The sequence below is a fragment of the Seriola lalandi genome, unplaced genomic scaffold (assembly GCF_002814215.2).
Source record: "Seriola lalandi dorsalis isolate HSWRI2012SDOR001 ecotype SW California unplaced genomic scaffold, Sedor1 jcf7180002054313, whole genome shotgun sequence".
Classification (NCBI taxonomy): domain Eukaryota; kingdom Metazoa; phylum Chordata; class Actinopteri; order Carangiformes; family Carangidae; genus Seriola; species Seriola lalandi.
The window spans coordinates 767447-794250 of NW_019524866.1; the positions used below are offsets into that span (position 1 = coordinate 767447).

Below are 26804 nucleotides of genomic sequence, written 5' to 3' on the forward strand. Positions count from 1 at the left end.
TGATGTGTAACACTTGGATTGTGTGTCTTTTGCTGGAAAAAATGGACAAAAAGATAAATAAATGTTATTGTCAGAATGTGTTTTATCAGTAACAAAACACTTTCTTAAAATGTATCACAGGTCTATAATGTCAGACATTCAGAGAGACAACAGAGTTGTTTCTCTGAGCTCAAGGGCTGGCATCAGAAACTCCCTGGTCACCATACTGGATCAGCTGCAGCGCTGCCAAAAGTCACTCAATGAGTTCCTGGAGGTACACATGTATTTTTGTGTGCAAAAACATCTATGCACGCATAACGTATGTTGCTAGTGCCACAACTTCTTTTTTTGATGTGTTTGTGTGCGGTTATTGCAGGAGAAGCGTTCTGCCTTCCCACGGTTCTATTTTATAGGAGATGATGACCTTTTAGAGATTCTTGGACAGGCAACCAACCCAACAGTCATCCAGTCACACCTCAAGAAACTCTTTGCAGGTCAGAAACCCAGGTTTTGTTCTATTTTGTATCCTATTTTGTTCACTTAGATCTATTCTGTTTTCTTCTCCTCTGTTCTGTCCCCTTCTCCTCTCTTGGATCTACTTGGATCTCTTGTAGCAAATTCTCTTGGACAGGGATGGTAATCTGCTTGTTTATTATCTGTGTAGGCATCCACAGTGTTATGTTTGATGAGCAGTGCCAGTACATTGTCGCCATGTGTTCTTTGGAGGGAGAAGTAGTGCCACTCAGAAACCTCATACGCATCTCCAGCCTCGTTGAGGTAAAGTTATTGTGCAGAGTTTTTTATATATGTTGTATGTTGGATGTGTGATTGGTTGGACACTTGAAGCTTTGAAAGGATGTTTGTTGTTTCAGTTTGTTTAAAGCAGAGCATGATGTATTCATTTTAAAAGTTTAATACTTTTTGGATTTGTACATCTATTTGTGGCTATTTTTCTTCTTTCTAGACTTGGTTAAGTGAGCTATCCGTGGAAATGAAGGAGACTCTGAAGCACCTGCTATATGAATGTGTGTCAGCAGGGAAGAAAGGGGAGGTGGACCCCTCCCGCTACCCATCACAGGCACACATGCTTTTTATATAAAGTTTTTGTACATGAAGATACAATATCTGTTCTTTTTGTATATTCCCAAAGGCTTTTGAGGTAGCTGAATTTTTCTTCAGAGTTAGAAACAGTGCTACTTTTAAATGTTGCAAATTGCAGATGTTTATACTTTTCTATTAGGATACTGTTCAAGTTGAGATCCAACACCATATGTCAGTAATTTTCTTTTTTTCCTTCTTTTTTTTAAATGTGAAATTATCAAATTTGAATTTCACTGAAGTGACTGAACTTTCTTACTTTTGGTGTAGATTCTGTGCCTGGCTGAGCAAATCCAGTTTACTGAAGATGTGGAAAGAGCCCTAAAAGAGCAGAATCTGCAGCAGCTGGAGCTGGAACTCAATGCCAAATTAGAGCACTACACTACAGTGGACACTAGCTCTGACGATCACGCTAACACAGGTAGGTCTGTGAGTGTGTTTGTATGTATGCATTGGTGAATATACAGTATTTGCTTCACACTAAAAGCATGATTTTGTCCCATTCTCTTAGCCCCATTTATTTATGAAGCAGATTGCTCAACCCTGTCCTGCTTTTATGGTTTCTGATCACATTTTGACAATATTAACCTATTTGCAGCTATCCTTATAAACAATTGCTACTTTACATGTTCCAATATCAGACTCCCTCTTGTGTTGTTAATGATTGCACTCTGGTCACAATCTTGGGCTGTTACTTAGGACTGAGAAATGAATGCCAAATGAATGCTCTCATGTGAATCTCTTGATAGCCAGTCAGGCACAAGAGCATGCAGAGGGCCAGTACCCTCTACCCAGTCACAGTAGTTGGCAGGCTAATTTTATGACTTGGGGCTGAATACATACAATATATAGCTACATACAGCATGACATGAGTATTTTCCCACAACTTGAATTTGTAAGAAGGACTTTTAAATTTAAATCAAGGTTTTTTATTCATGCATTAGATGAAAAGTTCCTTCATAATCCAAGTAGTAGCATAATTTTGCGGGATATTGCTACAAAATTCCAAATTTCTCTGTCATACACACACACACACACACACACACACACACACACACACACACACACAAGTTGTTGTTTCACTTGCACAAAGTGTTACTGGGGGCAAAAATACCAGATAATTCAGCACACCACTGTGATAAGAACTATTACATATTTGTGGATAATATACATTTGTGACTGACATGCAAAACTTTACTGTCCACACTCTAAATAGAATTAATTTCAATGATAACAGCTCATCAAATCACCGGCTCCCTTAAAACAACCACGTAGGCTGAAGAGGCTGTAGAGTGGTAGTACTGATTAAAGCAGCTAAAGTAATGGCAAGAAGGATAATCTAATTAGCCACTCTACATAAATGGGCCATAAACCCAGGCAGGGAGTGGGAGCTAGCTCCCATTTTGGCAGACAGATAAGACCGGATGGTGTACATTTGGCAAGGTATTATGTATGCCTCTTGGGCAAGGCTGACATCAGTGATACATTCCTACATACAAGGCACCCAAAGCATCAACACTACCTAGCAGATGGCATTTGAACCCATAATAATTTACAATATCAAATCCCAGCTTCAGAAATGCATGTAGAAAAGTAATGCACAAAAAGTACTTTTCACTATAGCCCTACTTGATTTGTGGGGTGGTTGTTGAAATTTGGCAGTAAAAAGAAACTCTATAGATTATATATGGACCGTTAGATGAGTAATTTATATATATGTATATTTGTATGCATAAATAAACCTATTTAGTTGTGACCAAGAAATGCGGCAGGGCATTTTTCAGTCAAACAATGAACTGTATGTGTTATTCTTACTATATTTTTTTATTATTATTTTCTGTTGTCTTTGTAGTTTTTTGCTCAGCTTGAAACTACCCTCTTCTCAAACTATAGAGGGTGCTAAATAATTATGAAGTTAGTAACAATGACATTGTTTCTAAATTGTGCTTTTTTTTTTCAGTCATTGACAGTTAAGCCAGTATTTGTTGACGATATTGATTTTCCAGGATATCAGTGTGCTGTATTCATGTCTGACAAAGTTTCCCTTTCCAAATTGTTTTTTAAAATAATTTCAGCTGAGATGCTGGGTTTGTTTACACAGTGAGTGGTCCCATTTATTCTTCTCACTGATCGATACAATTTTTGAACAGCTTTCTTTACAGATGACCTGCTGTTTTATGGTAACATAGATGCTATTGTTATTCTGTCTGCTTACAGTGAAGGTCTACCATCTATTCACAGCAAAGCAGCTAAAAGAGTGCTTGGCAGGGTTATCTGTCTAATTATCTAATGACCTGGGGTTAAAATCAAGCCAAGAGCACTAAGTAAAATAGTAATTAGTGAGCTAGATTTTAAAGTAAAGATTAATGAGAATTTCACATATTTAATGTAAGTGATCAAGAACAGGGAAAAATAGAAATTTATGTTATAGAGATATGCGGATTGGAAATTTTGTGTTTACTGATATACATATTTATAATTTTATATATTATAAAATAGGTTTGGCCTCGTTGAATACTGTATATTACATTCACTTTTATGATCAAGTTTGTTATGTGTGTTATTTTACCAATTCGGCCAGTCTAATATCTATAGATGTCTTACTTTACAGAGTCCAGTGTCCTGCAGCTGAAGCTGAAGGCATTAATACTGGATATCATCCACAACATCAGTGTCGTGAAGCAACTTAACCAGGCAGAAATTACCAGTCCTGATGCCTGGGCCTGGAAAAAGCAGCTGCGCTTCTACATGGGACCAGACAAATGCTGCCATATACACATGGTCGATGCACAATTCAGCTATACATATGAATACCAGGTGTGTTGGCATGTAGTTACTGTATTTCCTGTTCTTATTTGTAATTGTCTCTCGGGCTGCACCTAACATTTGTTTCCATAGGAGATCTCTTCTAATTAATTTAGAATCTAAAACCAAAAAATAACCTGAAAAAGTTATCAAAGAGTAATTTAATATGTTTAGTAAGGAAAATGGTAAATATTTGTTGTTACTGAAATGGTTTGAATGACTGGTACTTTTCAAATATCTGGATCACTGGATCAAATAATTATTTGTAGTTTGACTTTTTCCGCTAGATGAGTCAGCTACAATTTATTAACATACATATTAGATGTGCTCATGCATGCACAAAGTGTGTCTCTGATAAATATACAACAGACCATTGTCTCTTTATATGTAGTATCAGGCATCCATAGATCTTTGTAAATGCTTTATTTTTTGTCCATGACCACAACTGATGAGGAAACTGTTCAGCTATTCAGGTTACTTGAACTTTTTTATTTTATACCCGTGGGGGGCACTGTTTATGCAGAAATGAGGAGCACTGGAGAAAGCACATGCTAGAGTCAATCTCACTCATTTTCATTTTCTTTTGCTTGTCCTTCATTTGTTTTTCATTCTTCACTCTTTTAATCCATCATCTCTCTTTTTGCCTTTATTCTCTACTGGCTTGTGTCCTTCCATCCTTCTCTCACTCCTCGTATCTTTACCTCTGGTCATCTCACTGTGTTTCTGTCACATTCTTTCTCTGGTTATCACTCACTTTCTTCTCCGTCCCAGGGGAATGCAGCTAAGCTGGTGCACACTCCACTGACTGATAAGTGCTACCTAACTCTGACTCAGGCCATGAAGATGGGGCTTGGGGGAAACCCCTATGGACCTGCTGGCACAGGCAAAACCGAGTCAGTCAAAGCCCTGGGGGCGCTGTTTGGACGCCAAGTGCTGGTGTTCAACTGTGATGAGGTATGAAAATGCTCTTAGAGAGTATGTGAAGGGTGTAACATCAATAACTTTGCACACTTAATCTAAGACTACCCAGCAAAAACTTTACATTACTGGTCATTATTCCGAAAGCAAAACACAAATACAGGTCCAGGTATACACACATTTCAGTAAACATATCCATGGTACACACATATGGAAGTAGACAGATGCACAATGACCTCCTAATTTCTAATCATTAAACATGTGAGAACACACACAAGGGCACATATGCACATGCACAACAAGATTCATAATTGGGAAAACTGTCAGTGAACACACTTAAGATCTTTTTTCTGGTTTTCGTCTGTCTGTTTTTCAGGGTATCGATGTGAAGTCAATGGGGCGAATCTTTGTGGGCTTGGTGAAGTGTGGAGCATGGGGCTGCTTTGACGAGTTTAACCGTTTGGAGGAAGCAGTACTATCTGCAGTTTCCATGCAGATTCAGGCCATCCAAGACTCCCTAAAACATCAAAAGTACACATGTGAACTGCTGGGGAAAGAGGTCAGAAAATAAGAGTAAATGTAGATACTTACTAGATACCTTTACCTTTAACCTGCAGTCCTTGCCTTTCTATTAAATTAGTCTGTGAATAAATCAGTCATTTATTCATCCATTGAGTCAATTATGCAAGTGAAGCAATCGATCAAACGGTATTCATTCTAGTATAAACCACATTTTGTCAATGAGAATAGCATAACTTTTCCTTCTTTTCCTCATATTCCAGGTGGAATTGGACCCAAACTCTGGAGTGTTCATCACACTGAACCCAGCGGGGAAAGGCTACGGAGGCCGACAGAAGCTTCCAGACAACCTAAAGCAGCTGTTCAGGCCTGTGGCCATGAGCAGACCAGACAATGAGCTCATTGCTGAGGTCATCCTGTACTCTGAGGGCTTCAAAAATGGAGAAATACTGGGACGCAAATTGGTTGCAATTTTCAACCTGGCCAGGTAGAGATTGTGGCATTAAGTCTTTTTTTTGTTTAGTTTATGGTTGGGGTTGAAGGGAGCAGGATTATATCACCAAAATACTAATTATACATGTATCACCAGTCTGGTGGCCTTTTTGTTTGAGTGGTTCACAGACAAGAATTGGTGCTTCTTGTATTTCAAACTGGTGTTTTTTTGTGTTTCACATTGAATCATGCTGTGTATATTGAGTTTATTTGAAATGATCTATACTACCACACCTGTCTATTGCAGTCTATTGACTCTGTGAATAAGTTATCCTCTACCTCTGAACTCTTAGTGCTTCAACTAGTACAGTTAATTGAGAGTATGTGAATATGTATGAAAATGTGCCTTTATTTGTCTGTGCAGGGAGCTGTTGACTCCCCAGCAGCACTATGACTGGGGTTTGCGTGCTCTGAAGACAGTGCTGAAGGCCTGTGGCAGTCTTCTACAGCAACAGAGGATGAGTCCTGACAAGGACAAGAGTAAGACCCCCTCTGGCTATTTTTTTTATTTTAAGCTACATTATTTCTGTGAGGTACTTTTACTTTTCCAATTGTGGAGCGTGACAGGAAAGTTAGGATATAGTTGTTGCGTCTTTAGCCATGACCTCAAGTCACATTCATAGCTGCCAATACTGCACAGTACAAAAACTTGTGTGTTAGAGAAACAAAACGATGCAACACAAAACATATGACACAGACATCTAACAATGGGGGGTGCCAAACGCAACAGCAGGTGATATCACTGATGACTTCTTTCCGTCTGAAGTTGTTGAAGTTGTGCTAATCAGTGAAATCATTTGGTGTGGACTGGTTGAAAATGAAAATAAATAAAAAACAGACCTCTGTAGATACCCGGTTCTGAAGGAAGAAGAGTGCATGGTATAAAAATTATGTCATCTCTGTTCATCATGAGTCCAAAAATGTTAATAGGAGCAGGATGTAAATTTGACGTATCGATTTATCTGGTTAAATGTAGGCAGGGCACCGTATATTCTTTTTAGCGATTGTGCTGGTAATATAGCTGGGATAAGATATAAAAACGGATGTGTTCTGAGGGAGTTAGTCTTTTAGACAGCATAAGAACACAATAATGGTGGGATACTCAAACAATACATATTTCAGCAATCATTGTATACAATTTATGCAAGGTAATTATAGTATATATTTTATGGTTCTTGTAAAGTTTGTTGAACAGGGTAAAGAGAATATTTCCATGGCTGTTGTTATTGGACATTAATATAATGAATTTGCTGTAAATAAGGATTACATTCTTTTTGCATTGTTACTTAACACATTTTATGGGTCAGGGGTCTTCTATTCTATCTGATAATGCAAAGCTACTAAAAATTACATTGTCAGTTTGATATGTCTTCACTACTCATTGCATTACTCATGCTTCATAGGTGGAAATAATTGTATAGAAATAAAGTACAAGTCCATCAAGTAGCACAAGTAAACATGAAGGACTAAATGGCCATTTTATATGTTAATGGTTCAAATCATAAAATCAAAACAGCTACTTGTGCCATAATTCATGGCAAACATTCATAAACAAGCCCTGTTCAGATGTTTGAGGTCTAGATGTGCTAACCCACCAATGGCTACCACATACCTAATTTATATGCTAAGAGCTGATTGCAGGATATGAGCCACTAAATCAGTCACATTGAATTAGTTCCAAAACACATCCAGAAAGCTCAGTGGTACTAAAGTAGCATTTTTAGTCATTGTTGATTTCAGCATCAGCCACCTGATGAGATAAAAAAAAAAAATCTTACATCTGTACATTCTGCTCACTGGTTCAGAAACCACATTATTTACTTGATTATGGCAACAAAGTTATGTGATTATTGGGCACTTGTTTCTTCTGGTTTGTCAATAATTCATATTCACATGTCCATTATTTAGCAGTCTGACTGACAGTAGTATATTTACATAGCTTGTAATGTCCCTGTAGTCCATTATAGTTTAAGTAAAAGCTTGCAGTTCCAATACATTTTTTTCACATAGAGTCAATAATTTACTTTGTGTCATTCGGTTGAAGTGTCCCTAAGATGTGTCCCCTGTGAAGTGCTTAAACTGCTGCACTGACAGTAAGCTTCTGACCGGAAAGATAGTAAGTAGTAGGGCTGATGAAAGAGATTAGAGGATAAGGTGATAGTGAAAATGCATCTGGTTTGGAGATGCTTATCCTGTTTCCAGCAGGGTCACACTGCAAAATGTTGTGTTTATCCGTGTCTCCATATGTGGATACCTTTTAAATACAGTTTGATCAACACTATTCATGAATGTACTTGAACATCAAAAGACTCTATTGACAAGCACTTTCTCTATACATCTGCTGTTATCCTTGCCCTCCAAATCCTTTAATACAGACACATCAATTGACATTTTGCCCAAATGCTCCCCTTAAAAACTTCTCTTCTCTTGCGCTTTTCAGTTGTCTGTACTTTTGTCCTCCTCTATTCTCTTGTTCCAAAACACTTTGCTAGAGTTCTGTTGTTTACCTCTCCAGTACTCTTTCCCCACCTCCTTCCCCCTCCTTCTGACCTCTTGTTAGCTCTCTCTCTGATACCTGGCTGTCGATGCCGCTCTCGTCCCACTCGCTGCCCTCTGTTTCTCACCCCCATCTTCCCTTCATGTCTCTGCTTTTCTATACTTTCCCCTCTATCTCTCTTTTCATTTTCTTCTCTGCCTCTTCTTGAACCCATCCCTCTCTCCCTTTCAAATCCCTGTGTTCCACCACCCACCCTTTATCTGTCTAGCACACACACACAGACACATACACACCACATGCACCTCCTGTCTATCAATGAGTCCCTAAGGTTTTCTTGTGTTTGTCTCTCTGTGTAGTCTGGCCAAGTGTTCCTTTCTGCTGAGAAAAAAAACACCACATTTGTCCCTGCAGGGAAGGCCAACATCTTTAGCAAAGAGAACAAAAGTATTGACAAACTCTTAAATCATGACAGGCTTTGGTAATTAGCACTTTTATAAGAGGGCAAAGCAACTGGGCAAGTTCACTTTCACAACCTTGTTTTTTTCAGCTGCATAAGACAATTTTATATTAAATCACTCTCTTTCATCTACATTCAGTTCAGGAGAGTAGTTTGGTGGTGCAGGCATTGAGACTGAACACCATGTCCAAGCTGACGTTTGCCGATAGCTCCCGGTTTGATGCTCTTGTCAAAGATGTCTTCTCTGGGATCAGTTTCACCGATGTGGAGGACCAGATACTCATGCATGCACTAGAACAAGTCTACAAGGAGGCACGACTGGAGCTTATACCCAGCCAGGTGAGTGCATTAAAACATTTATTTCTTAGCACAATATACATGTAATTGTCATGATACATGATGTGACCTGGTATTCAGAATGTGTTTGGGATAACTCCATAAAAAAGTCTCTAACATTAACACAACTGTTTTTAGAATAATGGAGGAAAAAATCACAAATTAATCGCAGATTGTTTTTTCCATATCAACGTAGCTGAAGAAGGCATTGGAGTTGAATGAACAGCTGAGACAGCGCATGGGTGTAGTCATTGTAGGGCCAAGCGGAGCAGGGAAGTCTACACTCTGGAGGATGCTTAGGGCTGCTCTCAGCAAGACAGGCAAAGTTGTAAGTATAAGAGGCAAACTGCCTACCTGGATTTTCATTCATCCATTCGGACCGCACATATATTCAAACGCTGTATTATTTAGATATAAAGGAGCATGAAAAGCATTTATTCAAAATTTTATGGGTCAGTTAAAAAAAACCTTTCCCATTGTTCAGTGTCCTCTTGCTGATGCTGTATTTCTGTAGGTGAAGCAGTACACAATGAATCCCAAGGCCATGCCCCGACAGCAGCTGCTTGGACATATAGACATGGACACCAGAGAATGGGCTGATGGTGTCCTCACACACAGTGCCAGGAATGTGGTCAGAGAACCACAGGGTAAGAAGGAGAAACCACTCAAATAATCTGTCTTTCTCAGCCAGACATCTGACAACTGGCATGAAGTTGGGTCCACAGTGTTGGCTACTTTTAAGTGGAGAGGTTGTTGCGCTGCACCCAGTACACTCAACAAGGACTAAATACAGTTAGCCTAAAGAGGTCTACATTTGTCATACTCTGCATTGGGTGTATTGAGGATAATGTACTATATGTATCTACAGCATATACTGTATGTATATGTATTTTTGTGTTTTCTAGATGTGAGCTCATGGATTGTGTGTGATGGTGACATTGACCCAGAGTGGATTGAGAGTCTGAACTCTGTGCTTGATGATAATCGACTGTTAACCATGCCTAGTGGAGAACGCATCCAGTTCGGACCCAATGTAAACTTCTTGTTTGAGACTCACGACCTTAGCTGTGCCTCGCCCGCCACCATCTCTCGCATGGGCATGATCTTTCTCAGGTCAGTAAACCTATGAAGAAAAAGGTTTTAATTGTTTATTTGTAACAAATTCCATCTTTCTTAACTAGCTACCTGACTTTTTATTTAACCTCCCCTTTTTCCAATTTATTTTTTTTAGTGATGAGGACATTGATGTGGCTGCCTTGGTGAAGTCGTGGTTGAGAGGTCAACCAGAAGAATGCCACAGCAACCTAGAAAACTGGCTGGGAGACTACTTCCAACGAGCCCTGGACTGGGTCCTCAAACAGGTAACCTTTGCTGTATCCTACTTTAACCCACTGGCTCAAAAATAGTCAGACTGTTTTATTGTGCTTAATTTTAAAGACACCTTGAACTAAAGGTTTTAGCGTGGATGCTGATACAGTACTGACATGATTCTGCATGCACTGAACAATAGGGATGGGTACTGAAACCCGGTATTAAACAGGCCCCGGGGCAAAATTTTTAAAGACCAGAGTATCAATAAGCCACACACAGTAAATTAAATTATACAAACATGGGTTAATGATGACAAGTAACCAATAGCCATCTGATTGTTATGGGCACGTTCTTTGTTTGTTTGTTAAGCAATGGTATGAGAAAATAACAAATGTTAATTTTGTTCTTCATTTGTTTTGAGTTTTTCTCACAAAATGATAAAGAAGTACCAATAACAGTACTGTTAAAGTACCGGATCGATGAGTGGTATTGATAAAAGTAGTAGTACCATTAAATTCTTAACAATACCCATCCCTACTGAACAACATGTAACAATGTTTTCTGTGTCTATGTCAACACATGGCCATATCAGTGACTAAAATGAAGGACTTTTCTGAATATATGACCCCAATGTAATGTAACTGGTCAATGTTAATTTTAATTGATTTAATTTAACATTTTAAGAAAGTGAAAATAGGTAAATCAACTTTGACCAGGCTCAGTGCATAGATCCAGTTTTCAGATCCAGGTTTCCTCTTGTTTTCACCCCATTTGTTCCAAAATCTTTGCATATTTTTAATTCAAACTTGTATAACCTCTCCTCTTCTCACCTTTCATCAGAATGACTTTGTGGTAGAGACTAGTCTGGTGGGTACAGTGTTCAATGGTCTGTCACACCTCAATGCTGTGGCAGAGAGAGGTCAATTTATTGTTGGCCTTCTTAGAGGTTTGGGAGGAAACCTCAACGTCAAAACACGACAGGAGTTTGCCAAGGAGGTAAGGACCCCTGTGTGTTTTTTTTTTTGCATGGGCAGAGGGTAACAGTAACAGTTTAGTTTTGGGATTTAGATTTTATCATGTCTCAATCTTTCTTACATTACGTCCTCTTCACTGGAACTGATTAAAAAAAAAAAAGAAAAAATGAGGATGAGTCATTATTCAAATACTAATGTAGGATATTCACCTACTGGGGAACTTCTGTAATTCCACTACTCAGAATGGTACCACTCCCGCTACTGATGTGTACTCTTTTTTTGTATATCTGCAGTTGCTGAGCTGGGCGAGGGAAAGCCCACCAGACGCCAGAAAACCACTCGATACTTACTATGACTCTGACAACGGCCATCTAGCAGCCTATATATTCCAGCGTCCCGAGGGTCTCACACTGGAACAGCTCTCTCATACACACACACTACCTGTTATAGAGACTCCAGACATGCAGAGAGGTCTGCACTGTTTCTCCCCGTGGCTCACTGCTCAGAACAGGCAACCCTTCATGGTGGTCGGGCCAGAGGGCTGTGGAAAGGGGTAAATATAGATATGCAGAAATAAAAGCACAATAAGGGCTCAAATATTTGCATAATCATAAACATAGGAGTCATATACACACAATTGCAAAGTTATAAATATGGAGACGCATTGTATTCTGTATATACACATCAGTGTATATAACAATCACATGTAAAACAACAGTGTACATGCAAACATAAGCACTTTATAAAAATGTAAACATTAAAATTAACCTCACAGTGGCAGGATTGTTAAATTATGATTTTACACACGCTGACATACAAGAGTAGTTCCAAAAAGTGCTTGTTGGTTATTTAGCCAGTATTGAGTTAATTAATATTCACTCCTTAGCAAGATTACTGTAATGGTTTCATATTGTTTGGAATGGCAGTCTGTATAAAGAGTAGTAGGCACTCTCCCAGGCAAACCTCATGTTGGTCTTATTGTAGAAAAAGGGTTAGTGAAGTCATTATAGGAGAGTGTGCATCACGGATTGTGAGTCAAAGGCAAAGGCACTCAGATGTGGAGGCTAAAAAGCACACAATCACACAATCAACCCTGACATCAAAGCTTCTTTTATTCAAGACTTGACCTTTCATGTAAAGGCACTAACAAGTCAGAATGAGGATCAAATCTACGTGTGTGTGTTGTATGTGCTTTGGCTTATTTATGTGAGCACACAGGTTTGTTGCCTTAAAAGTAATTGCTTCCCTCCCCAGAGGTTTGAAGAACAAGGGTCACTCAGTTTGCCTTTTACACTCCAGTTGAGTCTCTCTCACTTTTTCCTTTTCTCATCCCCTTGTCTTGCCTGACTTCGCCTGAAAGGTCACTGGATTTGTCAGTTTAGTCCTCTAATAAAAGAACATCTAATTATTTTACACACATACTTACTTCCATACGCAAACGTTGTGTATGTACATATATCGAATTTCAATATATGAAATATATGTACATATATAACTAACCCTAACCCATAAAATAGAAACACAAGTAAATATTATTAATTAATGATTATATATGAAACCTATTAGAAATTGGAACAATTTCTTATATTGATATATGTCTAGCCCATACAAATATATATGTTTATGTATTTATGCTCATAGACATATGTTACATGAATACATATCCATCCCAAAGCCTGTCAATATATGTTGATATTATATACAGTGGGTTCCAAAAGTCTGAGACCACTTTTCTAGAAATGAGAAAATAGACATGTTTTAAATTGATGAGATATAAATAAGAAAAACATCTTGTAGTAAGCCAAAGATCTGTTGTGGGAAGAGTTCAGGCTGAGAAATAATTTCTGGTTCGTAACAACCCCTGTGCCCCTTACACTGCAGGACTACAGAGGATGCGGTTTATTAGCATAACAAGAACAACAAAACACTGCACCTCAAGGGATGTCATTAACTGTACAACTCACTTCACTCATCGTGTAACATGCTTTTTCCATAAAGGGACTACAAGCTACCAGAAACATTGCAGAGTTATTGTCAAGAACAGGAACACTAGTCACCATGCACAGATAACATTTGGATAACATTTAGAACACAATCTACTCACCTTATATCTGTAAACACATCACCTCAGAGCATGCTGGGTTAGGGTTCCACCCATTTATCCCCAATATGCTACAATATACAAGCATATAGAATTTTTATATGTATGTTGTTTTATTGAACTTGCATATATAAAATGTATATATACCATTAACATAAATTAGCTGAAGGTATAACACACTGTGAGATTTATCCACACCTAAATATATAAGTGAGTGTGTGTTTCTTGACTTCTTTTTTCTATGTATTGTTTTCTGTCTAGCATGCTCCTGCGTTATGCCTTCTCTCGGCTGCGCTCCACTCAAGTCGCTGTGGTTCACTGCAGTGCACAGACCTCATCTCGCCATGTGCTACAGAAGCTCAGTCAGACCTGCTTGATGCTCAGCTCAAATACTGGCCGAGTATTCAGACCTAAGGACTGTGAGAACCTAGTCCTTTACCTCAAAGATATCAACCTACCGAAACCGGACAAATGGGGGACCAGCAATCTCACTGCCTTCCTGCAACAGGTAGAGTAGATACGTTGACAATAACATACAGACGGATAAGCAAATAATTAGTGAATGAATGGATGATGTGGTTCCTGATTCCTATCTCATCAGCATAGCTCAGACTATCCCATTTTAAAATAAGAGTACTATCTTACTGACTTTTTGAACCCTTTAATAAAACAGAATCTGAATGCTTTCAAATCATTGAAATCATTGAATCACCTCCAGGTACTGACCTATAAGGGATTCTACGATGAAAATCTGGAGTGGGTGAGTCTTGAGAACATTCAGGTGGTGGCCTCCATGTCAACAGGGGGTGCTGTCGGGAGCCATTCACTCACATCCCGCTTCTCTTCTATAGTACGCATCTGCACCATAGAGTAAGTATGATGCAAATGCTACAAATAGAAAACAAATTTTCTTTAATTTATATTCATGGCTCAGTTCTCTTTTCCAGAGAGTTTCTCCGTTTTGCTATTGGTCTCCCTCTAACCCCGAACCTGTTGATGTATCTTTTTTGCCCCTCCATCCGTCTGTTTCTCTGCTTCTTTGCCTCTGCCTTTAGCTATCCAGACAGGGAGCAGCTGCAGACTATATACTCAGCATACTTGCAGCCAGTTCTCCAACATAGCTTGGGCAGCCAGGCAGCCTGGGCCAGCACAGTGAAAACCCACCAGCTGGCTGGCTCGCTTGTGCAGCTCTATGAACAGGTATTGAATTAGACACAGTGTTCATTCATATTCTATATTTGTAGTAACATATTCTTGCCTGGGTTATTAAAAGCATAACCAAGTCACTGAAGACTTAATATGTGATCCGGAAGAAATCATTACACCCGTTTACAGAAAAATAGAACTGTCTCTGTATACTTTAAAACAGCCCTTTGAATTCCTGGATTTGGTTGAGTACTTTGCAGTATTTTGAAAAGCACATCCGTTTTTAGATAACTTAGATACATTTTTGCCATTTTGCTCAGACGATGAGGATGTCGGGGAAAAAATTTTGTACATTGACAGATGACATAAATCAATTCTATTAGCATATATGTTTCTTTTATTTAACGTCATGGGCATTATCCCAGCATCTTACTATGTTAATTAATGTCACAAATGTTGAATGATTAATCATATGAAATTTTCAAGTAATAATTGGATACACTTAAGTCTCATTGATCTTTTGCCACCAAAAGTTGTACTGCATTTAAAAGCTGGGTGGCAGAGCAGAAATTCCCATGCTGTTGGTATTTTGTAGCTTTTCAACAAAAATAGAACATATATATGTATGACTGAATTACAAATCCATACAGTTCTGCAGGAGAATTGTTTTATTCTGTGTAGGACATACAGGCACACGCTATTATTGAATTAAATCCCATATTGCCGGTTCCAAATTGCAGCTGTGGACGGCACACAAGAGACAGATATCAACCATAGTGTGGCCATAATCTTATTACTGATTGACAATTAATTTTGATCATGTACAGTATGTTATCATCTCCGTGTGTTTCTCTCCTCTCAGGTAAAAGCCAAGTTTACAGTGGACGACCACAGTCACTACCTGTTTACCCCCTGTATTCTCACAGAATGGGTTCTCAGCCTCCTGCGATATGACCTCACTGCAGGTAATCAAACATACATGATGCAAGAATGCATACATATTAATATCTTTTTCAACATGTGTAAAATTTATGCAACAACCAGGGACATCCCAACCCTCTGCAAGTTAGGGAAAAATACGAACCTTCAGGCTTCATTGGTAGCTTGACAGAATATCTATCTCTTCATTTTTGTAATGTGGGAAGCCTTAAAAATCAGACCCAGGCCCATAAGTGGCTGTGACTGACATTTTCAGAAGCCCTGCTGTATGTGAACAAAAATGTTGGATTGGAAAAGTTGGATTTAATGACCCACTGGTTTTCTACTAATTCCTTAGAGTGCACACATACAGTAATCTTACTGCTGCTGAGGAACATGAAGCATTTATAACTCAGTTTTGATGCCAGAATCAAAAGGACAAGACCAGATGGCTTAGTTTCTTGTCAGTATAGTTTTAGCTCAGAGCTACTGTCTCCAACTCTCACCTTTTCTTCATTCTATCCCTCTCTCACTCTCTCTTTTCTCCTCTCTTTCCTTACTTCCTCTCTGTCAGTCGTCTCTCCCCCTCTTTTATGATCCTCTCCCTTTGCTGTCCTTTCATCTCTCCCTCTGTCACTCTTTCTCTACTTCTGCAATGTGTTCCTGCTGTGATAGTGAGTCCAATCATTTATTTTAATTAAACACGTCAGCGGACAAACTTCTCTTCTCCTATGCTCATCATTTTTTAACTTACTCTTACTTCTTCCTTCTTCCTTTCCCCCTTCGTTTTTGCTTGTAAAAATCTATCTTCATTTTTATTCTTTCAATGTTGATGTATGTTTATGTGGTGAATATATTTACAACACTTCATAACTTCCATAACTTTTATGTTTGAATTTTAATCAAAATTTGTTTAAATTATTATTGAGTTTTCTTTGTTTTGTTTTGTTTTTTTATTTATGGAGATTACACTAATTTGTGCCCAAGACCAATCGTGATTGTGTGTTTCACCATGTAAATGAAAAGGTTGTCATGCAAATGGACTTTGGCTTGCAGATTTTGTTGCGTTGCTCTCACACAACAGTATATCTGGAGCATAACGTTGAGTTTCACTTTGTGGTTTTTAGAGGTGACTGATACATTGGAATAGCTGATATCATCAGCCAGTTGAAGCTTATCACAGATACAGTGGGCTCCAAAAATACGATTTTTAAAGGTCAAGGTCACTTTGACCTCACATCTGTCCCATTCTTGTGAACACAATATCTCAGAAACACCTTTAGGGAACTTCTTCAAATTTGGCACAAGCAGTCACTTGGACTCAACTGTTAAGATTTTGGTGGTTAAAGGGCAAGGTCAATGTGACCTCACAAAACACGTTTTTGGCTGTAACTGAAGAATTCATACACTAATTATGATAAATTCAGCATCAAACTTCATTCCTATACTCACCAAATGTTGTCTCCAGCGGTGGAAAGCAACGCTAATGTTATCTCTTGTCTCTATCATGTCTTTTCTTCTATTGAGGTTAGCACGGTAACCAGCTAGCCCTAGCCCAACTCGTCATTTTCTGATAGCAGCTCACTGTAGGCTCCAATCTGCCCTGAAGAGGTAGAACTGCTCAGAGGGCATATTATAACATCTTGTATTATATAGACAACAATGTTTGAAGCTCTGTGAGCGACAATCAGCACCACCCGCTCCTGGCAAGAAACCTCGTTCAGTGGCAGGCAAAACTTACACACAGCCCCTTCAACTGATTTTAATTAATTTAAGTACATTAAGAAACAAGTATTGTTAACAGACTTTTTGAGCTCTCAAATATCAAGATCAGTATCTGCCTCAAAAATCCAGGATTGCCAGGCTTTGTTGTCTTTTTTATTATTTACTGTTGTGGTAGAATCACCACTAAGGTGGGTTTTGGGCAGGGAAATCATTTTAAAGCCATAGGCATAGAGAATGTTTAGCATGACAACTTGGCACTTTAAGTGTTTTCTTTTCTTCAGTGGTTTTTAAAATTTAATATGCCAGGAAAACCCCAGAGTGTCAGCTGCGTCTCTGTTTGATTCTCTTCTACAGTTATTCAATATAATGTGACAGACACTGTTGAAGCGAGCCGCCTATGAGACCACGATTCAGGCTTGTCCTCTTTTTAGCTAGCAGCACTTTGTTGATTCTTGGGGGAATTTAGTAAACTTAGTTTCACCCTGGGAGGTGCTTTTGTCATGCCTGATCCCACCAAAAAAAGCCCACTGACCAATGTTGAAGTCTGAGTCATAGTGTAAATACTGTGCTTGTGTCTGTACTTTTTGAAACAAAATGCTCGTTGTGTGTTTTAATGCTTTAAGTGAGAAAAAACTTTCCCTTGAAACATGATTCACTGAAATTTGCTATTTAACCACCACCGTTTTCAATCAATATGTGTGTGTTTCTCCTTTATTCATTTTTAGCTCAATCTAATGTGACAGACAGCGTGTCGGAGGTGGTAGCAAACGAGGCCAGGAGGCTGTTCAGAGACCGGCTAGTTTCCTCCAAAGACCTTCACACCTTTGATAACATCCTCTCCTCCATTATACGGGGAGACTGGGGCTCTGATGCTCTAGACAACATGACTGGTATGATATAGGTCTCCTCTCACAGACATATACCTTCAGTCAAATCCTACATACACAATAAAATAAGACTGCTTGCAGGCTCATATGGATTCAACAGTCCAAACGCTGCACAAGACATAACAGGATTCCAAGATTCCATCACAGATTTTATTTAGGCAGTTCCTTCTCAGATGATGGTCTGTTTGCTTATTCTAAAAAATAAAAATTACTAAACGGTTGACTGCTCTAAACAACTTAACGACAGTAAACAAAACTAGTGTTTATCTCTCATTCACCAATTAAAAATATCCTTTAGTGTCACCCACTGGTAATAACATTTCAATTTTTTGGTAATAGCAGGGGTGAGATTTTGGCCACTTGTTTCAAATTCTAGTTGAAGCTGACGACTCCAGTCTGACATTTGCCGGCCAGTTCCTAGTGTGAGATGAATAAGAACAAGTCAAGATTCAAGAGTCATACCAGACTGATGTCTAGTCTTGTTAACACTGTACAGGGGTTCCCCTCATGACTCAAGGAGAAATTAGAGTAAAATTTAAATTCAGAACCTCTCCTCCTTACATACCCTGTAGGTACTGCTCCTACCGTGTAGCTAATAAGCAGTATACCATAGCATAACCATAACCATAGCAATGATCTGCACAGCAGCATTAGAAATGCCTGGCAAATGATGGCATCAAGCGTCAATCTTCTTAATATAACATAACAAAGGCACTTGAGACTGCTAAACAAAGGCTTACAGTGCTGGCAGCTCCACTAAAGACATCACCTAACAAGTGTGATAGCTTGTTTTTAATATCCCTGTCACTACTTTTCTTGACTTACCTATTGGTATTGCCCAGCCTTCTTCATATTAACACAAGCAAGCTGCATTCATATCTAATATGTGAGAAAGCATTAGCTAAAGACTGGCACTTTGTAAGCTTAGTGACCAAACTGGCCATACATACAGTCCACCAGTGAAACAAACACCTACCTGCTGCGCTGCAATATCTGGTATGTTAGCTGTGGTATTTGTACTGCACAGATTAAACATTCAGACACACATTTTATCTCAGTTGACTGGTATCAGTTTGTTTTTGTGACAATTATGCCTTTGCATTGCTCAGTTTTTGTGTCTTTTCTCTCACTTCTGCAGAAAGCTTCTGCTGTATGTCATATGATGGGAACATATGCAGCTGTGTTAGTAACAGTCCATGATATTTCTCGGTGTACAGATGGTTTCTATGTGACATGGGGAGCCTCTGAGGGGGCTGTAATAGCACCAGGCCAATCTTTACCGCCTCATGGTAAACAACTGGGACGACTGGATTCTGCTGACCTAAAACAAGTTATACAAAAGGTACACAGTGAGGACCTGTTGCCTGATGTGTAGTCAGGCTTGTAGGATTAAGTATCTGCACATACATATATAAATGTATATTAGTGGACACTAGTTTCAATATTACTAGTTGTAATATAAGCAAGTAGAAGTACTGTGATTAAGTAAAATTTTTGTGGTACAAAAATGCCATTTTATCTGTTTGCTCTATTATATTTTGCACTTTTTACTGCACTACAATATTTTGACAGTGACCTTCCGTTTTAAGATTTTTCTCACATAGCTTAAATGCTACTTACATGCTAATGTTTCATTAATACTACAGAAAATTCACATAATAAATACGATGATAATGCTTTTCAAGATACTATTCTGCATAATAGAACTTTTGCTTTTGGTACTTTGCTAACAAAACTTACTTAAGTAGAATTTTGAATGCAGGAATCCATTATTACATTTCGGTGTTGCAGCTTAGTAAGTTAATGATCTGAATACTTCTTCCTCTGCTGCTATCTTTGTATCTTTTTCATGTGATTGTGTTTCTTTGTTTTTGTTTTCTTATTTTAATTACATTGTATTTGAGTGTCTGTGGTGCACTGCCTCATGTGTCCCCATTTCCCCTCTAGGGAGTAGTGCTGTACAGTCGTGATAACAGGGAGCTGGACCTCCTGCTGTTCAGGGAAGTGTGTGACTTTGTGTCCAGGGTGGATCGGGTCCTGAGCCGACCCGGTGGCTCTCTGCTACTGGCGGGCCGGAGTGGAGTGGGTCGGCACACAGCCACGTCCCTGGTGTCACACATGCATGGATACACATTGTTCACGCCCAAAATCTCCCGTGGTTACACACTTAAACATTTCAACAATGATCTGAAAACGGTAATTGTAGATCGCCTTTATAAGATTTTATAGGCTCAACTGGTTCCAAACTAACCACTTTTTACAGAATGCACTTAGAGGTCATAGCCTTGTACTGGCAAGCAATTTAATTGTCTTCTCATTAACACTCTATCAAGTGTTTTGTTTCAGATTTTAAAAGGACTTCTGGTGTCTGTATACCTGTGGCGTATTGTGTTTTTATATGTATCAGATGTATTTGTTTATATGTGATGTACTTGTATCAAATGTATAATGTAGTGTATATGTGTGTACTGTTTGTGTAGGTGATGCAGCTGGCAGGTCTGGAGGGCCAACAGGTGGTTCTGCTGTTGGAGGACTATCAGTTTGTTCACCCAGCTTTCTTAGAGATGGTCAACAGCCTGCTGTCATCGGGTGTGTATTGCGTTATTGTGTGTGTCTTCTATTATTTTAATTTTTATGAAGACTGATTTGATTATTAGTGCCTCAAGGGATTACAATTTCATTTTAGGGTTACGATTAGAATTTGGATTAGGTAGCAGCCCCTGTTTTAGGGTTTACTTGATGTATATTTGAATATGGGCCATGCAACAGAGTAGCCATAACTACAATCACAATGCTGTACACCAATCATAGTTCACAGGTTTAATTCCTTCTGAGTGATGCTAGTGTGTAAAGAAACACTGGTCATTTTTTGTGTGTGTCATATTTCAGGTGAAGTTCCAGGTCTGTACTCCCCAGAGGAACTGGAGCCTCTCCTCTCCTCCCTCAAAGATTCAGCTTCCCAGGATGGATTCAGTGGACCACTCTACAACTACTTTTCCTACAGTCAGTACTGTATAGTTATTGACAGCACTCTGTCTGTCTTTATTCATTATTTCGGTCTATTCCCTTGATGTATATGTGGTTCTCCTGTCCTCTTCTCACTGTAGAACTCTGTCTGTGTCATTTATAGCCAGTGATTGTTCTAACTACATTATTTTCTTCTATGATTGTATCTGACTCCATTCTTCTGCCCCACTGCTGTGCAGAGCTGTGTGTACTGCAGAAATGGTGCAGTGTCACCGAGGTTGCTGCTAGAAAATCAAATCAATAGCTGCATTATTGTCAAAGTAAACCTAAAGAGCTCCCTGCTTACCCTCACTATCCAACTCTGTTAGGGAGGTACCAGCTAACATGGACAGTATCAGTGACACAACAACTAGTACATGTATTCTCATTGTTTCTCACAGTCTCTGTTTCCCTCTCATTTACTGTCTCAAGCTACATTCTTTGATAAACTCTGCCACTGTTTTTGTTTCCAAACCTCTGTTTCACACACCCCTTAGGAATCCAGCAGAACCTTCATATTGTTCTGATCATGGACTGCTCCAACTCCACCTTCACCATCAACTGTGAGAGTAACCCCGCTTTTTACCGCAAGTGTTCTGTTCAGTGGATGGAAGGATGGACCGAAAGCAGCATGAAGAAGGTTAGAGGAGGTCAACAAGCACAAGGGACAAGATAAGACCAAAAATAGATATTAAATCAGCTGATACAGTTCACACCAGGATTTAAGATAGGGATGATTTAATTCAGCAGTATGTGTTGAGCATGTATCTGAAAAACATTTAAGAGACAAACTTGTGAAGAGCATTCTTTGATTAGGTTTCTGGGAAGCTTGTATGCTTTACTAGTATCCAGGGACTCCAGATCCAATATTGACCCTATCACTGCAAGGCTTAAAAAGTACATGTACCTGTGGTATCACACACTTTTTTTTAATTGAAAACCAGCCATATTAATTTTAAGAAGCAGACAAGAGAGGAAAGTTTTTCAATACACGCATCAGTGCTTTCTATCAGAATTTTACATATGGTGTGTGCAAACCTGTACCATGTCAGATTCCTGAGCTGCTGCTGGCAAAGACAGAAGGAGGAGGGGAGGAGAATGAAAGTGAGGATGCTACCAAGGGGAAAAACTCAGGTAAGAGCACATACAAGGCCAAACTGCTGATTTATGGAAACACTCATTTTCTTTGAATTATGCTGCTGCTCTTCAGCATGTAGTTATATTTTAGACATTTGTTTCATATCATATTGCCTTGCTGTTATAACAAAATTTAAAATATTAAGGACTTATAATAATCCTTGAATATCCACCAAATACATACCTTTTGCATACCTGAGGAACTATCATCTTTACAATATGAATGCCTTCATATGCCTGCCTAGATTTCTTGAGTCAGTGTATAAAAAAAGTCTGTGTATGCAATGGCAACCATTTCTGCCAGTATTTGTGAGGACTCTCAACCCTAACCCACCTTTGAAATACAACAAATTTTGCTGTACTAAGGTAACCATTAGATAATTCAGGAGCTTATTAATTCTATTTCTAGCATTATATTTATAATGTGTCTGTTTTTAATGTAATGAGAATGACTTCATAATTTCGATCCAGTCTGTGCTCACAGGCTTCTTCATCTCCCAGCAGGGTCTGGGCAGGGGGACCTTTGCCGTTTGTTCTTGATGGTCCACGAGTCATGTAGAGAACATGGTGCAACTCCCAGCCAGTATATGGCCTTTCTGCATGTTTACACTGCATTATACAGCCGGAAGCAAAGCCAGCTCACAACCAGACAACAGCATCTACAGGTAAAATGTCAGCTGTACTAAATGGTACACATGGACACATTTCTTGGTTGCTTATTGCCTGCCCGTGGATTCATTTCTATGATAAGGGTTTGGGATGAATTTTATGGGAAAACCTAAGGGATGTGACATTTATGCTTGCTCCCGAGTTTTGCCTCAACGCCTCTGTTCCACTCTTCTGCAGTACCAACAAAGTGTTGAAATGGAGTCTGCCAGCAACCGGCTCCAGCAGAAAACGAAACTTTACTTTGTACATTTTATATGCATTATCTCCAGTCTAACATTATTCATTCCACTCCTCTCGTCTGTTTATAACCAACATTAGTTTTTTAGTCTAGTTTTCGTTACCGTTAGCATTATCATCCAGCAAATTAAGCTATGCTGACATTTCCGAGCCTCTCGGTGAAAGCTAGACAAAACAGTGATTGATTAAGATGGCTGTAATTGAGTCAATGTCTCTTGCAACGAGAATGGATTAGTACAACATTACTATAGTACATTGTGCTAGCTACAAGCTGATAATGATTTAGTTACCTTATCTGTCAACATGATGCTGCCCAGTCACGTTCAGTCTTGTGTATGTCAGGCTCAGGATGTTTGCTCAGGCCTACCTACGTAGGTTTTGTGTGACAAAACTCCATATATTAGCAGATAAAAACAGGTGTATATTATGTATTTTCCAAAGATGTTACCAGAATGTTGAACAACACAAACTGTGATTTCTATACACTTGAGTCTAACTTTATTTATGAATTAATAATCCTTGTCTGTTCCAAGTGCAGCGTGTATATTTAGATCTGGCACTTGCCCTCAGAAGTGACAGGACTATTGAACTCCATGTAGAATTTTAGGTTTCTTATTTTTGCTCATATATTAGAATCTTATTTTATATCTCTCAAATGGTATGATTGACTTGTGTCTGCAGGCAGGTGTGTCTAAGCTGAATGAAGCTAAGGCACTGGTGGATGAGTTGAAGAGGCGGGCTGCAGAGCAGAGTGCACTTCTGAAGACTAAACAACAGGAGGCAGATTCTGCCCTACAGGAAATCACCACTTCCATGCAGGTGTGTGTGTATCTATGTTTGTCACTGTATGTTTGTCACTGTGTGCAACTCTGACAATCAGTGGGCCGGCAGGACAGTAGTCCTGCCGGGGTTTCATGTCTCCTCCACATTACATCTATCCTCCTCTCAAATCTCACCATGCCTCTCCTCCCCCTCCCTCTTCTCTTCTCTTCTCTTCTTCTCTCTCACTCAGCTTATCTTTGTCTCTCTTCGCATATCTCTTCTAGTCATTAACTTTTTTCTGGATTTCTCATGGCTGTGTCCCCCCTGCTGTGGACACACAATTTATTTAGTTTGTGTGTATATGTACATTTGTTTGTTCTTTGACTTCTCATCAAGTGTTTTTTATCTCCCGGTACCCAAGTTTTCATTCCTCCTGCTGGCCTTGTGTGTAGGATGGATGGATAGATTTATGGAAGGAAGAAAGGAAGCTGAACTCTGTTCATTAGTTATCATATCCTTCTGTCTTTCTCTCTGTGGGGAATCTGATTTTTGAGTGAGATGGAGGGAATGCAGGAGAGAGAAAAAACAAAACACACAAGAAACAAAATAAGGAAAAACTGTCAGCGGAGTCAGTTTGCAGAGTGATAATTAACGACTAGACTCATCCCTTTGGGCTGTAGCAGCTACGTCTCCTGTGGAGATGGAGACAGCAGGGAGGGAAAAGAGGAGGAAGACTGGGACAAAAGAGATGAAGGGTGGAAATAAAATAGGCTCAGGGAAGATGGAAACATTAGGGCAAGGAGAGGTAGAGGAGTCTGGGAAAATTAGATTTGGAGAGGAAATAAGGAAAATGTGCAGTATATAGCAGGGGGTCAAGTCTTAACTGTGGGAGAATTGGAGGGAAGGGGAGATAGTCAATGAAGAGATTAGTTTTGGATGAGGATGTGATAAGATGGATAGTTTCTATGGACAGAGGTCAGAGAGAGGAAGTGTGGGAAAAGGATGCTGCAAAACATTCATCCTCTCTCTCTTTTCATCATCAATGACTATGTCTTACTCTGACTATTCCTAAACCAAATCTTTCATCTTTCCACAGAGGAGAATCAGAGATGTGTGCCTGAACTATCTCAGAACTAAAGTACTGACAAAGAAGATTATTTGTATTTTAACAGGTTATCTAGTTTAAGTTGTCATACCTGTAGGTCAAGGGTCAGGTTTTCCTGATGAATAGTTGAAGAGAATATATTGTGTGTAATATTCTTCTGTTCAGAATTTGAAACATTTGAAAGCTGTAGTTTCAAACCAACACAGTCAATCAAACATTACATGATCATTTTGATTATCCAGAATGCCAGTGACCAGAAGACAGAGATGGAAAAGATAAAGGGAAAGATGGCTCAAGAAGTGTCCAAGATTGAAGAGAGAAAAGCCAAAATTGATGATGAGCTGAAGGAAGTACAGGTAGGTTGACTGATTGACTTGTGCACTCAATATGATCTCAGTTACCAGAAATACACACACATAAACCTGCCCTCTACCTTCTCTATACTTGTAATCCCAGCTGTACTTATTTCTCACTTACCTTTGTATCGCTCCCTCTGCTTACCATTCCTACCCTCTAGCCTTTGGTAGATGAAGCAAAGCGTGCAGTGGGAAACATCAAGCCTGAAGCTCTATCTGAGATCCGCTCCCTCCGCATGCCCCCTGATGTCATCAGAGACATCCTGGAGGGGGTGCTGAGACTGATGGGCATCTTCGACACCTCTTGGGTCAGCATGAAGAGGTGAGAGGGAAAAGAAATGTGAAGAATGTGTAAAGGGATAGACAGAAGAAGGGTGAAAAAGAAGGATTGATAAAGAGATGAAGAGAAAGTTACCCCGTTGGGGGTAATTAAACTGACTAGGATCTTCAGCACCTCTTGGGATACCAAAAAGAGGTGTGAGGAGTTAAGGATGAGGTGTTAAGGGAGGAAGAAGAGGAAAGGGTTGACACAGCTAGGAAAACATGGAGATAATGAGAAATCTTTATAATTGGGGTAATATGAAGGAGGTATGATTAATTTAGCACCATCTGTCAAATATGTTTAAATTGGAAAAACACCAAACACAATTTCTGCTTAAGTTTGAGCTGTACTGAAGAAAGAATATCCTAATTTGTCATCTCATTCCAACACTGAAGTTTTTCCACTGCATATTCACATGGCGCAAAAGAAATGAATCCATGTGAAAAAAAAAGTTGTGGTATAAATGATAAATATGTCAAAAAGTGTGTGTGTGTGTGTGTGTGTGTGTGTGTGTGTGTGTGTGTGTGTCTGTGTGTGTGTGTCTGTGTGTGTGTGTCTGTGTGTGTGTGTGTGTTCTAAATATGAGTTACAATGATGAGCTGCAACTGTTTGCACTTAATTAGAGATGAAAACACTTCTCAAGAAGTCTCAAAATTTTAGGCTCGAGATAATATTAACTTCCTCATTTTCTGGTCCCTATTTTATCTCTTTGATGATCACTTCTTTAATTTGATTCATTGACATAAATTGTAACATCAAACTCACACACGGCATTCTTTGTGTCTTTATTTGTCACCTACCCATGTCCAATCCTCTTTTGCTTGTTTTTTTCTACTTTACCCCTCTTTTCTCTAGCTTTCTGGCTAAGCGAGGTGTTAGGGAGGACATAGCTACATTTGAAGCAAGGAACATCACCCCCGAGATTCGCCAGAGTGTAGAAGAGCTGCTCAACAGGAACAAGGCCTCCTTCGACCCCAAGGTCAGCTAGCCATGGTAGCAGAATGAGAATTAGATTTATGGTTGGTGTATGTTATTAACCTGTTGTTG

General features: G+C 39.2%; 1 protein-coding gene across 1 annotated transcript in view; it reads left to right on the forward strand.

Moving 5' to 3' along the window:
• The window catches only part of dync2h1 (dynein cytoplasmic 2 heavy chain 1), a 112015-nt gene that overhangs the window by 18008 nt on the left and 67203 nt on the right, over positions 1-26804 (forward strand). Inside the window, exons 31-63 of the mRNA XM_023406635.2 lie at positions 121-253; positions 356-473; positions 644-756; positions 944-1057; positions 1348-1498; positions 3689-3894; positions 4654-4836; positions 5177-5359; positions 5583-5806; positions 6176-6291; positions 8905-9104; positions 9298-9429; positions 9616-9748; positions 10007-10214; positions 10333-10462; positions 11253-11408; positions 11680-11939; positions 13749-13995; positions 14206-14357; positions 14543-14687; positions 15496-15598; positions 18002-18166; positions 19381-19505; positions 20111-20359; positions 20644-20752; positions 21053-21166; positions 21667-21809; positions 22222-22303; positions 22811-22971; positions 23894-24031; positions 25322-25435; positions 25597-25757; positions 26613-26736. Of these exons, the coding sequence (XP_023262403.1) occupies positions 121-253; positions 356-473; positions 644-756; positions 944-1057; positions 1348-1498; positions 3689-3894; positions 4654-4836; positions 5177-5359; positions 5583-5806; positions 6176-6291; positions 8905-9104; positions 9298-9429; positions 9616-9748; positions 10007-10214; positions 10333-10462; positions 11253-11408; positions 11680-11939; positions 13749-13995; positions 14206-14357; positions 14543-14687; positions 15496-15598; positions 18002-18166; positions 19381-19505; positions 20111-20359; positions 20644-20752; positions 21053-21166; positions 21667-21809; positions 22222-22303; positions 22811-22971; positions 23894-24031; positions 25322-25435; positions 25597-25757; positions 26613-26736 (5092 nt within the window). The remainder of the gene's footprint in view (positions 1-120; positions 254-355; positions 474-643; positions 757-943; positions 1058-1347; positions 1499-3688; positions 3895-4653; positions 4837-5176; positions 5360-5582; positions 5807-6175; positions 6292-8904; positions 9105-9297; positions 9430-9615; positions 9749-10006; positions 10215-10332; positions 10463-11252; positions 11409-11679; positions 11940-13748; positions 13996-14205; positions 14358-14542; positions 14688-15495; positions 15599-18001; positions 18167-19380; positions 19506-20110; positions 20360-20643; positions 20753-21052; positions 21167-21666; positions 21810-22221; positions 22304-22810; positions 22972-23893; positions 24032-25321; positions 25436-25596; positions 25758-26612; positions 26737-26804) is intronic.